The following is a 16,016-nucleotide window of genomic DNA, read 5'->3' as shown; positions in this document are numbered from 1 at the left end:
TCCTGGGCGCCTCCAGCCCACACCAGAGCCACAGCGCTGCTCCATGCGCAATGCACTTGCCCACGCGCACCATGCAGCCTGTGTCAGATGTAGCAAGCCCGCATTCCAGCAGCGGCTCTGCCACGCGCCCCGCTCTGCACCCCTGAGGAATGAAGATTGCCCGGGCACCGGCCGGGGGCAGACGCCAACAGTGGCCTGGCCCGTCCCCACCCACAGACCAGGCCCAGGAACTAGACTGCATGGGCCAATGGGTACGGAGATGGATGTTGGGGCCTTAGTCTTAGTCTCAGCCATCCTGTCAGAGCTGCAGCTTTAGGACACCAACTCCCCGTGGAATTCCCAAGGTCCTGGGGCCAGTGGGGAGATGGCCAGGCTGAGCACGAGGGGACAGTGCCAGTTGGTGAAAGGTGCTTTTATTGTGCAAAGGCTCCAGTGCTCCCAGAGCTTGTTTTGTGTCTGGGCCTGCAGGTACCAGTGTTGTCTGGCTAGACCCAGTGCATGTGGCCCTAGACAGATCTCAGGCCTGGCCTCTGCTCAGCCGAGAGCCCCTTGGTCTCCAACCTCTATCCATCTCCCTACCCGCCAGGGAGCACCCCACAGCAGGGCCTATGGAGTTCAGAACCACGTTCAAGTGTTTGGGGATGTGAAATGCCAGAGGACACCCAGCACCACACAGAGCAAAGGCACTGAGGAGGCCGAGCCCGGCGGGGAGGCCTGGTAGAGAAGGCACACGCAGCTCAGGGTAGAAGCTAGAATCACAGCGGGATCGCTTAGCAGAGAGTTACCCAGCAGGAACCTTGCCCAGCTTTAGCCCGGCACTTCAAGGCTCCATGATGAAAGCACAGGAGGCCGCACAGCCTGAGTCCACTCCCTCGTTTCTATACCTGGGGCAGCGGAAGCTAAGGAGCAAGCTTAGGTTCAAATACCAGCTCCCACTTACATACAGTCCCAGCTACTCAGGAGGCTGAGGTCAGAGGATGGTAGGAGCTAGCCCAGGCAGGAAAGCATGAGACTTATCTCCAATTAACCGGCAAAAAGCCAGAAGTAGTTGTGCATAAATCTTGAGTGGAAAAAGCTAAGCAAGAAGGTGAGGCCCTGAGTTCAAGCCCTAGTAACCAACACAAAATAAGAAGCTCTGGCCGGGTAGTAACCCCCACAAAACCAGAAGCAGCACTGTGGCTCAAAGTGGTAGAGTGCTAGCCTTGAACCAAAGAGCTCAGAGATAATGCCCAAGCCTCATAGTCAAGCCCCATGACCAACAACAACTAAAAGCACAAGTTGGGGGACACACCTTGCTAGAGGCCTGGGACTGAAAGAAAGGGGTTCAGATGGACTTTGCCTAATCGGAGTGGCCCTTGTCCCCACTGGGTGGGGGTGGGTGGCCGCCGTCTTCTGGATGGGGGGGGGTGGGCATCGCAGGGTAGAGGCACTAAGGGGGAAGCAGGAGAGAAGGCGACGCCAGCAGTTGAAAAGTGCCCCAACCCGGAAATCCCACTGGGAGCAGGGAGTTCCAGGGCGGGGGAGGGGGTCTCGACGCCCACTGCCCCCAGAATCCTTAACTGCCAGGCCCTCGCCAGGTGCCTACCAGCCGTTGGCATGCTGAACTCATCAGGTAGGCACGGGTGGGGGCTGCCCACACCTCTGTTTGGGAGAGAATAGGCCGTGGAAGGCCAGAGGAGCCAGTAAGGCAGCGGAGGGGTCGTTCCTCCTTCCTTCCACCGGGGTTGGAGCTGAGAACATAGTCGCTAGAACTTGTCTGCCTGGGCTGGCTTCAAACCGGATCCCCAGACCGCAGCCTCCTGATTAGCTAGGAGCATACAGAGCCACCAGCACCCACCCCTCCTTCATTTTCTTGGGGCTTGGACTCGGGGCCTGAGCCCTGTCCCTGGCTTCTCTTTGCTCAAGGCTAGCACTCTGCCACTTGAGCCACAGCGCCACTTCTGGCCATTTTCTACATATGTGGTGCTGGGGAATCGAACCCAGGGCTTCATGTATAGGAGGCAAGCTCTCTTGCCACTAGGCCCAGCCCCCCCTCCTTCATTTTCTATTGTTGGATATTATCCCACTGTTAGTCTACTCACCATCTGACGGTCCTATGAGACTTTCTCCTCCTTCATATCTACTGGAAATACTGCAGCCATGTACATTTGCATATGTGTTAGTGTGGGTGTCTATTTGCATTTCTCTTGGGCATTTACTAGAAGTGAAATTGCTGTGTCCACTGGTGACCCTCTGTTTCACCACTGGAGAAACTGCCAGGCTGTTTTCCCAGTGGCTACCACGTTTCCATTCCATTTGTTTCCACACTTCCTCACCAACTCTTGGCATTCCCTGTTTTTATTACAGCCATCCTCGGGAGGGTGAAGTGGTATTTGACTTGCATCTCCCCAATGTCTTAATGATGTCGACCTTTCTCTCATATGTTCACCAGTTATCTGGGTCTTTGTTATTGTTGTTTGGTTTGTATTTGTTCATTTATTTATTATTTTGGCCAGTCCTGGGGCTTGAACTCAGGCCTGAGCACTGTCCCTGGCTTCTTTTTGCTCAAGGCTAGCACTCTACCACTTGAGCCACAGCGCCACTTCTCGCTTTTTTCTGTGTATGTGGTGCTGGGGAATCGAACCCAGGGCTTCGTGCATACGAAGCAGGCACTCTACTGCTAGCCATATTCCCAGCCCTGTTGTTTGGTTTTATTATGTGTGTCAATACTAGGGCCCAGCCTTTTATGCTCATGGCTGACATTCTACCACTTGAGCCGCACACCTTCACTTAAGGCTTTTTGCTCGTTAGGGATAAAAGTCTCACAGACTTTGCCCTGCCTAGGCTAGCTTCTAGCTACAGTCCTCAGTGCTCAGCCTCCTGAGTAGCTAGGGTTACCGGCATGAGCTTCCATTTTAACTAGGTTATCTGTCTATTCTTGAGCAGATCCCATTTTTATGGACAAGGGAATGGTGGCGTCAATAAACCAAAGTCGACTCCAGGCTAGTGGGGTAGGCCAGCACAGCAATGCCCGCAACCACAGGAACCAGAGCTTTGAGGAGCTACAAGCAGCCTGTCTGAGAAATGGGGAGCTGTTTGAGGACCCCCTCTTCCCTGCAGAGCCCAGTTCTATTGGCTTCAAGGACCTGGGCCCCCACTCCAAACAAGTGCAAAACATCTGTTGGCAGCGGCCCAAGGTGAGCTCTGGACAAGGGGGGCTTATAGAATCTCCAGCCCACCACTCTGTCCTGGCCTGAAACTAGGCCCTACCTCCACCATGAGAACTGGGGGGGGGGGGGGGGCTCAGCACTGCTTTGCCTTCACCCTCTAAGCCATGTCTAGCTGGCCCCACGCCCCTTACCCCTCTCCTCATCTCTTCCCCCACAGGGAAGGGGAGGCCAGGCAGGGGAGGGGGGGGCGTCCTGGCTCCCTGACATCTTTATTCCTTCGCCACAGGAAATCACAAGCAACCCCCAATTCATCCTGAATGGGCTGACTCCCACAGACATTTGTCAGGGGGTCCTGGGTGAGTCCTAAGCGAGGGGCTGGTGGCCATTGGGGGGGGTGGGGAAGGTGGGGTCATTGGAGGCTGGAAAGGGGACCCCTGGGTTCAACCACCTGGTTCTGTGCCCCTGTCCCTCCCCTTCCAGGAGATGGGAGTGGAACTATCATGATTTGTCCTCCCTGGCTGAGCGTCAGCAATGCATTAGTTATCTATTGATGCACAAGAGATCGCCCAAGACTGCGTAACTTAAAAAAAATAACAGGCCAGGGGAAGCAGGTCCCAGCAGTCTCCGGGCTCACACCTGTCATACGGGCGATTCAGGAAACTGAAACCCGAGGGTCATGGTTCAGTCAGCCAGAGCAGAAAAGTCCAGGAGATTATCTCCCATCAGTCAGCAAAAAGCCAGAAGCAGTTTGAGTCGTAGAGTGCCAGCCTTGAGTGAAGAAGCCAAGTCTCAGAGAGAGGAAGGGGAGGGGGAAAGGGGAGGGAGGGAGGGAGGGAAGGAAGGAAGGAAGGTTAGTTCCAAAGAGAGAAGCAAGGACCTTAGGCCAGAGTTCTCCCAAATCCCTTGAACTCAAGCGAACAGCTGTGATTTGTGACTCTCCCCTTTATGACCGGCCCTGGGTCAGGGGCCTCCCCTCCCTGGCTGCCACTCCCCCCCCCCCCCCCCCGCCTCCCTCCAGCTCCTTCCCCAGTGCTTCCGCAAGAAGCCATTGGTGTTGGGGGAGGCTCCTGCTCCGGTAGGGCTTGGACTTGGGGGCCACCCACACGGGGGTGCTCAAGGGGGCGGAGCCCCACCTACCTTTCAGGAGACTGCTGGCTGCTGGCTGCCATCGGCTCCCTGGCCACCTGCCCCAAGCTGCTGTACCGCGTGGTGCCCCGGGGCCAGAGCTTCAAGAAAAACTACGCCGGGATCTTCCATTTTCAGGTGATGCTTTGGGGCGTGTGTGTGTGTGTGTGTGTGTGTGTGTGTGTGTGCGCACGCGTGTGTGGCACTCTGGGAGGCAGAGCCTCCTGCCTGCTGCTGAGACCACCTTGCCCCCCCCCCCACAGATCTGGCAGTTTGGGCAGTGGGTGGACGTGGTGGTGGACGACCGTCTGCCCACCAAGAATGACAAGCTGGTGTTTGTGCACTCATCCCAGCGCACAGAGTTCTGGAGCGCGCTGCTGGAGAAGGCGTATGCCAAGTGAGTGCCCGGGGCTGGAACAGGCCAAGGGGTGCCCGAGCTCGCTCCCTCCCTTCCTCCCTCCCCCCCCCCCCCCCGCCCCAGCCCAGCAGTGCCTTGTTTGCGCCCCCAGGCTGAACGGATCTTATGAGGCCCTGGTGGGAGGCAGCACCACCGAGGGCTTGGAGGACTTCACCGGAGGCGTGGCCCAGAGGCTTCAGCTACAGAGCCCCCCTCAGAACCTGCTGAGGCTCCTGCGCAAGGCGGTGGAGCGATCTTCCCTCATGGGCTGCTCCATCGAGGTAAGCCACGCCTGGGTCTCCTGGGGGGGGGGGGGGGTTGCACCTGCTAAGCGTTGCCTGGAAGGCTCTCCCGCCCACCCCCACGTCCTAGCTCCATGGCCAGCTCCTGTCATTCTCCTTTCAATCCCGCCACCTCTCTCTCTCAGACCCATCTCCTCATCGCCGGTGCTGGTCTCCCTCCATCTGGTATACTGTATGTTTTGTTTTGATTTTCTGCTTTACGTTTATTGAGACCTGAATTTTTCTTGGGGGGCGGGGAATGGTCATGGGGGCTTGAACTCAGGGCTTTTTCGCTCGAGGCTAGTGCTCTACCACTTTGAGGCACAGTGTCATATTCAGTTTTCTGGTAGCTAATTGAAGATAAGAGTCTCAGGGCCAGGAACCAGTGGCTCTCGCGTCTAATCCTAGCTACTCAGGTGGCTGAGATCTGAGGATCGCAGTTCAAAGCCAGCCCAGGCCGGAAAAGTCCCTGTGAGACTCATCTCCAATTAACCACTCAAAACCCACAGGTGGTACTGTGGCTCAAGTGGTAGAGCGCTGACCTTGAACACAAAGAGGCTCAAGGACAGCGCCCCACAACTGACGAGAGAGAGAGAGAGAGAGAGACAGAGACAGAGAGACAGAGAGACAGAGAGACAGAGAGACAGAGAGTGTATGTGTCTCAGGGACTTTCCTGCCCAAGCTGGCTTTGAACCAGGACCCTCAGATCTCACCTTCCTGAGTAGCTAGGATTTCAGGCGTGAGCCACCAGCTCCCAGCTGACCTGAAATCTTCTGCCTATCTTCACTAGATAGAAGAGAGAAGGTTCTGTAAGTACAGAGACCTTATTTTCCCTGGGACCTTGGACAAGGCCTAGATGCAAGAGGCCACCACACATGTTTGAGTAAATAAACACAGAGTGCCACCCTACCACCAAGCATTGTGAGGATGTAATCTCTGCGATCACTATCGTAGACAAATGAAGACAAGTGTCCCCATACAGCGTTTACACAATGCTTACAACTTTCTCCCTAACAGTAAAAATGGCAAACTGTCTAGATGTCCTTCCACAGAGGAATGGTTAAACAATGACAAAACAGTAGAGGGGGGGGGACACACTAGTGATTGTACGGGGCCAGGACGGTAGAATAGTTGAAAAGAGGAACACATGATTATAAAAGGACCAGACGAGAGACATCCATTGTAGACCTTGACGGTGGTGGCAGAAACGACATGAATAAGCTGAACACGGTGCTTCACGCCTGCAATCCCAGCTATGTGGAAGACTGAGGTTGGGGTAGATGTCGAGATCGCATCTCAATGAGAACTGGGTGTTGGCGGTGAATCCCTGTGATCAAAAGATCAGTGGGAGGACTGAGCTCCTGGAAAAAACCTCAAGATGCTGTTGGAAAAATAACAAGGGCTGGGGGGGGGGGGGGGAGGCGGGGCTCACACCTGTAATCCTAACTACTCAGGAGGCAGACATCTGAGGATCACAGTTCAAATCCAGCCTGGGGAAAGTCGATGGGACTCTCCTCTCTAATGAACCACGAAAAAGCCAAAAGCAGAGCTGTGGCTCCAATGGTCAAGGAGCTAGCCTTGAGTGACGAAGGACAGGGGTGACGCCCGCCCAGGACCTGCGTGCAAGCCCCAGGAGTGACAAACACAGCCCCTGGAGAGTTCTCAGCCTTGTGGGGGAGCCCAGGCCTGACCGCGACTGCTGCTCCTCCCTCTCCGTCCCTCAGATCAGCAGTAGCAGCGACTTGGAGTCCACGACGGACCACATGCTGGTGAGAGGACACGCCTACGCGGTGACGGGCGTGGAGGACGTGAGTGCGGCTGGGGGAGGGGGAGGAGGGGGAGGAGGAGGCGGAGGGGGGGGAGGAGGAGGAGGAGGGCTGCTGTCTCCCGGTCCCGGAGCCCACGGCCTCCCTTTTCTGACTCGTCCAGGTCCTGTACAGAGGCAAGACACAAACACTGATCCGGGTCCAGAATCCCTGGGGCCGAATTGAGTGGAACGGGGCCTGGAGTGACAAGTAGGTCCCCGAGCCCGGGGAGGGGCCGAGGACACGGCACACCCCAGGATGAGGCTCCCGCCCAGGCCGGGGCTGGTCCTACCAGGGACCCAGGACCTCAGGAGATCCTTGGGGGAGAAAGGAGGTGTGTTGGCTGCCCCCCCACCTGCCCCTCCTTCAGCCCTTCCCCCCCCCCCCCCCAGTGCCAGAGAATGGGAGGAAGTTGATCCCAGGACCCAGTTACAACTAATGCATAAGAAAGAAGATGGGGAATTCTGGTCAGTGAGGGGTTTTTGTGGTGGGGGGGAGTACTTCTAGCTCCCTCCCCCCCACCATGGGGGGGAGCTAGAAGTACTCCCCCCCACCATGACCATCCATCATCTCCTCGCCTGTGCCCCTCTGGGCCACGGACAGGGTGGGCTGCCAGGTGGGGCCTGCCCAGACGCGCCATCCCCCCCCTCCTGCCCCACATGCCCTCCCCCCCCCCCCCAGGATGTCCTACCAGGACTTCCAGAGCCACTTCACCCTCCTGGAGGTCTGCAACCTCACTCCCGACGCGCTCTCCGGGGAGCCCAAGGGCGCCTGGCACACCACCCACTACGAGGGCAGCTGGCGGAGAGGCAGCACGGCCGGGGGCTGCAGGAACCACCCCGGTGGGTGGTGGCACTTGGGCAGGAGGGAGGGAGGGAGGGAGGGGCAGAGGACTCCCCCTGCGAGCACAGGGCACACCTTGTGCCCACCTGCTTCCTCCGCAGGCACCTTCTGGACCAACCCCCAGTTCAAGATCTCCCTCCCGGAGGAGGATGACCACCAGGACGACGACGAGGCCGACGAGGTGGTCTGCACCTGCCTGGTGGCCCTCATGCAGAAGACCTGGAGGCGCGCGCGCCCCCTGGGCGCCCAGCTGCTGACCATCGGCTTTGTCATCTTCCCGGTGGGCCCCCCAGCCCCCCTGACCCCTGGAAGACGCCTCTTCCCCGCCGGGCACTGGGGCTCACCACGCCTGCCCCACACCTGCCGTCCTAACTGCTCAGGAGGGGGCTGAGGGCTGAGGATTGTGGTTCGAAGCTGGGGAGGTGGCTTAGCGGTGGAGCGCTCGCCCCACGTGCATGAAGCCCTGGGTTCGATTCCTCGGTGCCACATACACGGAAAAGGCCAGGAGTGGCGCTGTGGCTCACGTGGCGGAGCGCTAGCCTTGAGCAAGAGAAGCTCAGGGACAGCGCTCAGGCCCTGAGTTCAAGCCCCTAGGACTGGCCAAAAAAAAAAAAAAAAGAAAAACAAGAAAAAGAAAAAGACTCTACCGTAATCAACCACCATAAAGTGGGAAGTGGAACAGTGACTCAAGTGATGGAGCATTTGCCTTGAGTGAAAAAGCTAAGAGATGGCGCCCAGGCCCTGAGTTCAAGCCCCAGTACTGGCACCAAGAAATAACAACACCAAGAAAGAACACCACCAATAGCTCATCTTCCCCAGGTCCTCTGCTCTCCGTGTCAGTGCCTGGTGCTTTCCAAGTCCCCACCTGCTGAATTCTCGTACTTTTTTTTGCCAGTACTGGGACTTGAACTGCGGGCCTTGAACGCGGGGCTTTTTTGCTTGTCAAGGCTAGAGCTCTGCCATTTGAGCCACACCTCCATTCCCAGCCTCTTGCTAGTCACTCGGATATGAATCCTCAGGGAGCTGTGTGCCTAGGTTAGCCTCAAACCTGATCCTCAGATCTGCTCAGGAGCCGGGATCCCACACGTGAGGCGCCGCCCCGGCGTGGGGTTCCAGTTCCTGTGTTAACCTGGGGAGACTGAGCTACTCCTTGACAACACTTGCTGCACACAGTGCTTTGCTACCCAAAGCCCACGGAGAGTTAATGTTATCAGAGTCTACACCCCGCCCTTCAAGGACGCCTTGACACACCCCAGCACACACACGTGTGCAAGCACACACATGCGCACGCATGGACACACACAGACACACATACACTAGCATACGCACTGTGCACACTTGCCCCAGCTCCTGCAAACCCGAGTCCTCACCACCACCCTCTCTCCTCTTCCCAGGTCCCAAAGGAGGTACTGACAAGGAGCCATGGGTCTCCCTCCCTGGCGGGCACCGACCCCTCCCCTGGCTGCGTGTGATGGGGAGGGGGGGCGGGACCTGAGGGGGGGCAGGGCGTGTGATTGACAAGGGGCAGGACCTGTGAAGGCGGGGGGGGGGGGGGGGGAGAGGGCGGCGGCCAGGGCGTGTGATTGACAAGGGGCAGGACCTGAGAAGGGGGGGGGGGAGAGGGGAGGGCGGCGGCCAAACGTGTGATTGATGAGCGGGACCTGAGAGGCGGGGCGCGTGATTGGAGAGGGGCGGGGCCTGAGGGGGGGAGCGGGGGCTTGTGATTGACGAGGGGTGGGACCTGAGGGGACAGGGGCATGTGTTTGACGGGGGCCCGGGACCTGAGGGGACGGGGGGGGAGGGGGGGGGAGCGGGGGCGTATGATTGACGAAGGGCGGGACCTGAGAAGGGGGTTCGTGTGATTAACGGGGGACGGGACCTGAGAGGCCGGGGCGTGTGATTGACGGAGGGGAGGGACCTGAGAGGCCGGGGTGTGTGATTGACGGGGGCGGGGCCTGAGAGGCCGGGGCGTGTGATTGACGGGGGGGCGGGACCTGAGAGGCTGGGGCGAGTGATTGACGAAGGGCGGGACCGGAGGGGGGGGTCATGTGACTGACGGGGGGCGGTGCCTGAGGGGCCGGGGCGTGTGATTGACGGGGGGTGAGGCCTGAGAGGCCGGGGCGTGTGATTGACGGGGGCCGGGACCTGAGGGGACAGGGGCGTGTGATTGACGGGGGACGGGCCTGAGAGGCCGGGCGTGTGATTGACGGGGGGCGGGGCCTGAGGGGACAGGGGCGTGTGATTGACGGGGGCGGGGCCTGAAAGGCCGGGCGTGTGATTGACGGGGGGGCGGGGCCTGAGAGGCCGGGGCGTGTGATTGACGGGGGCCGGGACCTGAGGGGACAGGGGCGTGTGATTGACGGGGGACGGGCCTGAGAGGCCGGGCGTGTGATTGACGGGGGGCGGGGCCTGAGGGGACAGGGGCGTGTGATTGACGGGGCGGGGCCTGAGAGGCCGGGCGTGTGATTGACGGGGGGCGGGGCCTGAGGGGACAGGGGCGTGTGATTGGCGGGGGGCGGGGCCTGAGAGGCCGGGGCGTGGCTCAGGGGAAAGCTCAGTCGGTGAGCACCAGCAACAACAACCGAACCCCGCTGGGGGCGCCGGATTCAGCCCCAGCCGAGTGGGGAAGGCAAGGACCGCAGCAGGGTTGCCGGTCACGTGGGTGCAGGTGTCCCGCCAGGGCAGCTCCCCCGGGGGACCCCTCCTCCCCCCCCCCCCCCGTGCCAGCCCTGGACCCACCTCCAGGCACATGCAGTTTCAGAACGTGCAGGAAAGCCGCTTGAAGAAAGAATTCTTCCAGAAGCATCCCCACAACGGCTTGTCGGAGACCTTCACCAACTCGCGGGAGGTGAGCAACCAGTTCCGGCTGCCCCCGGGCGAGTACGTCATCGTGCCCTCCACCTTCGAGCCCCACCAGGACTCCGACTTCCTGCTCCGGGTGTTCACGGAGAAGCACAGTGAGTCCCGGTGAGTGACTGACGGCCGGCCCCCGGGGTCCCCACGCGCGAGTCCTCGGGTCCACCCCCACCCACCCCCACCCACCCCCACGCGCGAGCCCTCGGGTCCCCCCCACCCCCACGCGCGAGCCCTGGGGTCCACCCCTCCACCCCCACGCGCGAGCCCTCGGGTCCCCCCCCACCCCCACGCGCGAGCCCTCGGGTCCACCCCCCACCACCCCCACGCGCGAGCCCTCGGGTCCACCCCTCCACCCCCACCCCCACGGGCGAGCCCTCGGGTCCACCCCCACCCACCCCCACACGCGAGCCCTCAGGTCCCCCCCACCCATCCCCACGGGCGCCCTCCCTCCCCACACCCAGGACCAGGGAGGCAGCAGGAGCCCAAAGCCCAGTTAGTAGTAAAGTCAGAGCCAGAAATCGGAGAAGCCAGGTGTTGGTGGCTCCTGGCTGCCATCCTAGCTCCTGGAGAGGAGGCTGTGAGCTGAGGATAGCGGTTCAAAGCCAGCCTGAGAATCTTCCCTCCACTTAACCAGCAAAAAGCTGGAAGTGGAGCTGTGGCTCAGGTGGTAGCAGCCTGAGTGGAAAAAACAAGAGGCACAAGGCACTGAGTTCAAGCTTATGGAGCTTGAACACACACACACACACACACACACACACACACACACACACACACACACACACACACACACCCCTAGTGCCTAAGGGACAGACAAGACCTGAAACAGCCCAAGAGCATGTGAGACAGACAGGGACTTACCAGTCAGAGAAGCTCAAGTGTACAAGTGCCAATCTTGAGAGAAAAAGCTAAAGGCCACTAGTGTCCAGGACGTAAGTTCAAGGCCCAGTAGTACTGGCACAAAAGAAGGAAGGAGGGAGAGAGGGAAGGAGGGCAGGAGGAAAGAAGTTAGGAAGGGAGGGATGGAGGGAAGAGAGAAGTAGAGGAAGGCAGTCTGTCCATCCCATAACCGAGATTCTATGAAGCTGTTTGACACGGCCCCTGACCCCATCACTCCTACCAATCACCCCCAAAGCAGCCATCCCCCCTAACCTTGGGGACTTGTAAGCCTCCCCCTTCTGCACAGGGAACTGGATGAGGTCAACTACCTGCAGCAGCTCCAGGAGGTAAGGGGGACGGGGCCAGGAGGCTGGGAAGGAATGGGCCTGAAGAAGAGTTTGGACTGGGCCCCTCGCCCGCCCCTGCACCCCAGGAGTTGCCCTTCGACCAGGACGTGGATCCGGACATCATTGAATTGTTTAAGGTAGTGGCAGGCGAGGTGAGAGAGGATTGTGGGCTGGGGCTGGAGGGGGGCTGGGGGCGGCTTCAGGCTCGAGAGGCCAGAGCAAGGGCTGGCGGGTCTCCTTCCCAGGACAACGAAATCGACGCGCATGAGCTGCAGTGCTTGCTCAGCAAACTGCTGGACCGACGTGAGCGCTCCCTCCCATCCCCACAGCCTTCTCGGGTGGATCTGGCTCCTTCGACGACACCCCGTTCATCCAGCGTCTTCTCCCCACCCCTTCCTTCCCCCACAGTCAAGGCCTTCAAGACCCAGGGCTTCGGACTGGATGCTTGTCGCCGCATGATCAACCTCTTGGACGTATCTTCCCGTCCAGTGCTTGCCCACCCGTCCCCCGCCTTCCCTCCCCCTCCCCCAGCCTCACCCAGATATGGCCGCTTCTCTCGCCGGCCAACACCCCTTCACTGCCGGCCCTGCTATCCTTGACCCTCCCCCAGAAAGACAACTCAGGCAAGATGGGGTTTCTGGAGTTCCAGGTCCTGTGGAAAAAACTCAAGAAATGGACGGTAAAGGGGGGCCGTGTGTGGGGACCGGAATAGGGGGTCCTCGTGGGGTGCACACTAGCAAGGATGGCGTGTGAACTGCACGGAACGGGCCTGCGGGTGGACTGCCCGCTCGGCCCCCCGGGAGGCCCGCAGAAAGCCCTGCGTGCCGTGCCTGAACCCCGCGGGGCGGCTCTGGGGGCTCAGGGATGGGTCGGTGGGGGGAGGCGGCTGCGGTGAGTGACCGGGCCCGCGGGGCCTCAGAACATCTTCCAGGAATGCGACGAGGACCGCTCGGGCGCCTTGAACTCCTACGAGATGCGCTTGGCCATCGAGAAAGCAGGTGGCCAGAGGGCAGGAGAGGGCTGGGGCCAGGCAGGGGGAAGGCACCCCCCACCCGGAGGCCTGGACTCCGCCTCTCCTGGCTCTTCTGCCCCCCACCCCCAGGCATTAAGGTTAACAACAAGGTGCTTCAGGTGCTGGTGGCTAGGTACACAGATGACGACATGACCGTGGGCTTCGACAGCTTCATTAACTGCTTCCTACGGCTGAAGGCCATGTTCAGTGAGTTGGAGACTTCTGCCCCTTCCCAGGGATGCTGGCCCTCCCCCCATACCCGCCCTGAGGAGTGTGGGCCCAGAGTAGCTCACATCCTGGTCTGGGTCTCCATTGCTGGGAAGCTAGTGATGACGGCGTGGGTAGTAACTGCCTCAGCGATGGCAAGGGGCACACACCTGTAATCCCAGGACTCGGGAGGCTGAGGCAAGAGGATAGGGAGGGATATAGGGAGTTCTTGCCTCATTAAAAAAAAGGGGGGGGGCTGGGAATATGACCTAGCAGTAGAGCGCTTTCCTTGCATGCATGAAGCCCTGGGTTTGATTCCTCAGCACCACATACATAGAAAAAGCCAGAAGTGGCGCTGTGGCTCACGTGGCAGAGTGCTGGCCTTGAGCAAAAAGAAGCCAGGGACAGTGCTCAGGCCCTGAGTTCAAGCCCCAGGACTGGCAAAAAAAAAGCTATGAAAAAACAGATCCTATTTTAGGACTGAGATTCAGAGTACACCAGTACTCTGTAGGAAGTACTCTGTAGGTCTGTAGGAAGTGCTCAGACCAGGTCTGGCTCTGAACCCCTCTTCCCGGCCCCCTTCCCAAACCAGCGTTCTTTCTGACCATGGACCCCAAGAACACAGGCTACATCCAGCTGAACCTGCAGCAGGTTGGTGGGGAAAGCAGGGAGGGGAGGGAAGCGGAAGGGGCCCGAGGTGGCCCCGCCCCCAAGAAGGCCCCTTCTCACCAGTGGCCTTGCCCCAGATCTCCAGCCCCGCCTCTGAGCCTCACCACTGGCTCCGCCCCTACTCCAGCTCCGCCCCTGCTCCAGCCCCGCCCCCAGCCTCACCACTGGCTCCGCCCCTACTCCAGCCCTACCCCTGAGCTTCACCACTAGCTCCACCCCCTGCTCCAGCCCCGCCCCCAGCCTCACCACTGGCTCCGCCCCCTGCTCCAGCCCCACCCCAGCTTCACCACTGACTCCGCCCCCTGCTCTAGCCCGCCCCCAGCCTCACCACTGGCTCCGCCCCTGCTCCAGCCCCACCCCCAGCCTCACCACTGACTCCGCCCCCTGCTCCAGCCCCGCCCCCAGCCTCACCACTGGCCCCACCCACCCGCTTTTCCCCTCCCTCCCTCCTCTCTCCTAGTGGCTGCAGGCAACCATGTGGGGGTAGGCGATGCTGCGGCCTGGCTGGCTCTCTCCCCTCCACCTTCCGCCCGGGCCCGCGATGCCCCTGGCTGACCTGGCTGTCTCGGCAGGTGGGTGGGACCGCGTGGTGGAGTCCCAGCCCCAGATGCCCCTCCCCCGACCCAGGGGCGCCTCTCTCCCAGCGGCCCCATGCTCTCGCTGAGAGTGTTTTGTTTTGCTTACCGAAAGAAGTGACTTACGTTCCTGTGTTTCTCTGGCTGGGGCCGGGAGGGAAGGGGTCGGGTCCACTGTTGCTAAGCAGCCTCCCCTCCCCTCCCCCGTCCCTCTCCCGTGGACATGATTGTAATAAACAGGACACACCACTGGCTGCCCCGCTCTGGGTTCCTGTGCCAGGGAAAGCCGGCGGGGTACAGATCGCTCCCAGTGCACCCACACGGAGTCCACCCAGCTCCCGGGAGCATTGGAGGCCCTGCCCGTCCCGGGCACCAGGGGGCGCTATAGGCACCCAGCTCCAGGGAGCATTGGAGGCTCTGCCTGTCCCGGGCACCAGGGGGCGCTGTGGACACCCAGCTCCAGGGGCATTGGAGGCTCTGCCTGTCCCGGGCACCAGGGGGCGCTGTGGACACCCAGCTCCAGGGGCATTGGAGACTCTGCCTGTCCCGGGCACCAGGGGGGGGGCGCTCCAGGGGCATTGGAGACTCTGCCTGTCCCAGGCACCAGGGGGCACTGTCATCACCCAGCTACTGGGAGCATCTGGAGGCCCTGCCTGTCCCGTACACCAGGGGGCGCTGCCGGGAGCGTTGGAGGTTCTACCTGTCCTGGGCACCATGGGGCGCTGTCAGCATCCAGCTCTCGGGAGCATTGGAGGCCCTGCCCGTCCCGGGCACCAGGGGGCGCTGCCGGTTCCCAGTTCCCGGGAGCATCTGGAGGCCCTGCCCATCCCGGGCACCAGGGGGCGCTGCCGGCACCCAGATCCCGGGAGCATTGGAGGCTCTGCCCGTCTCGTGCACCAGGGGGCGCTGCCGGCACCCAGATCCCGGGAGCATTGGAGGCTCTGCCCGTCCCGGGCACCAGGGGGCGCTGCCGGCACCCAGATCCCGGGAGCATTGGAGGCTCTGCCCGTCCCGGGCACCAGGGGGCGCTGCAGGCGCTGGCGCAGTCTCCTGTCCCACAGGTCAGGACTGGCACCCTGCACTGAAGGACAGGGCACAAGGGGGCGGGGCGGGGGAGGGCGCTGCTCCCCACCCCCCACTCGCACCCCCCACCGCCAGGTCTGCCCCAGGCTGGCACAGCTCGGGGGCCGCCGCAGGGCCTCCAGGGTCCCACCCTGACCCCTGCCGCCGGGTGGCCCCACTCTGGAAGGCGGAGGACACCGCGGGCCTCCCTGCCCCAAAGGCGATCGGCCGGGGGCCCTTCTGTCAGGGGCAGGGGAGTTTGAACTCGGGGCCTCTGCCGGGGGAGCAAGTCTCCAGCAGGATGGGCTCTGCCCCCCGAGGCCCTGCCAGCTCCCCCCGACCCCCCCCCACCCCCTGGGAATCACATGGGATTTCTAGATTCATCTGGTGAACAAACATGTTTACAACTTTCACCATCTGATACTTTCCCTGGAAGATCGACCCACATGTGCAGTGTCTGTCTGTCTGTCTCTCTCTCTCTCTTTCGCCCCCCGCCCCCCGGGTCTGGAGGGGGTGAAAATAACACACTTGCTTTCTTCCCTTGGGGTCTTGCTCCCTCTTGACTTTTGTTTCTGGGGCCCTGTGGTTTGTGCGGCTCTCCGTAGCCACGTGCAGCGTGTGCAGCCCGGCCTTCCTGTGCCCCCCTCCGGCCTGTTGTCGGGGAGCAGCTGTCGGGGCACAACAGCTGGCAGTGGGAGCCCGGCCCGGCCCCAGGTTGTGGGGCTGTCATTTAAGTCCCGGGTGGGCGACAGCTGCTGGGCTGGGGAGAGTGGGCCGCGCCCTCCACAGCCGCCTCTGTGGGGCTGCGGGGA

The 16,016-nt window shown here is 61.2% G+C and overlaps 1 protein-coding gene across 1 annotated transcript; it reads left to right on the top strand.

Moving 5' to 3' along the window:
• Positions 1–2,885: 2,885 nt before the first annotated feature.
• On the top strand, positions 2,886–14,113 carry Capn11 (calpain 11). The gene is made up of 21 exons (XM_048347692.1): positions 2,886–3,176; positions 3,436–3,505; positions 4,294–4,412; positions 4,538–4,671; positions 4,784–4,952; positions 6,677–6,760; positions 6,882–6,967; positions 7,150–7,224; positions 7,439–7,599; positions 7,702–7,880; positions 8,995–9,006; positions 10,356–10,567; positions 11,640–11,679; positions 11,766–11,831; positions 11,925–11,982; positions 12,088–12,152; positions 12,290–12,358; positions 12,599–12,677; positions 12,782–12,898; positions 13,491–13,549; positions 14,028–14,113. Exons 1-21 carry the CDS (start codon positions 2,937–2,939, stop codon positions 14,052–14,054), a joined length of 2,121 nt encoding a protein of 706 aa, XP_048203649.1. The 5' UTR covers positions 2,886–2,936; the 3' UTR covers positions 14,055–14,113.
• Positions 14,114–16,016: the final 1,903 nt, after the last annotated feature.

The sequence above is a fragment of the Perognathus longimembris genome, chromosome 6, assembly GCF_023159225.1.
Source record: "Perognathus longimembris pacificus isolate PPM17 chromosome 6, ASM2315922v1, whole genome shotgun sequence".
NCBI classification, from domain to species: domain Eukaryota; kingdom Metazoa; phylum Chordata; class Mammalia; order Rodentia; family Heteromyidae; genus Perognathus; species Perognathus longimembris.
This window is presented reverse-complemented; position numbering and strand designations above follow the sequence as displayed.

Coding starts and splice junctions, on each gene's coding strand:
- Capn11 (XM_048347692.1), top strand. CDS start 2,937: ATGGACAAGGGAATGGTGGCGTCAATAAACCAAAGTCGACTCCAGGCT. Junction 3,506..4,293: donor CATTTGTCAGGGGGTCCTGG/GTGAGTCCTAAG, acceptor CCTACCTTTCAG/GAGACTGCTGGCTGCTGGCT. Junction 13,550..14,027: donor TCCAGCTGAACCTGCAGCAG/GTTGGTGGGGAA, acceptor CCTCTCTCCTAG/TGGCTGCAGGCAACCATGTG.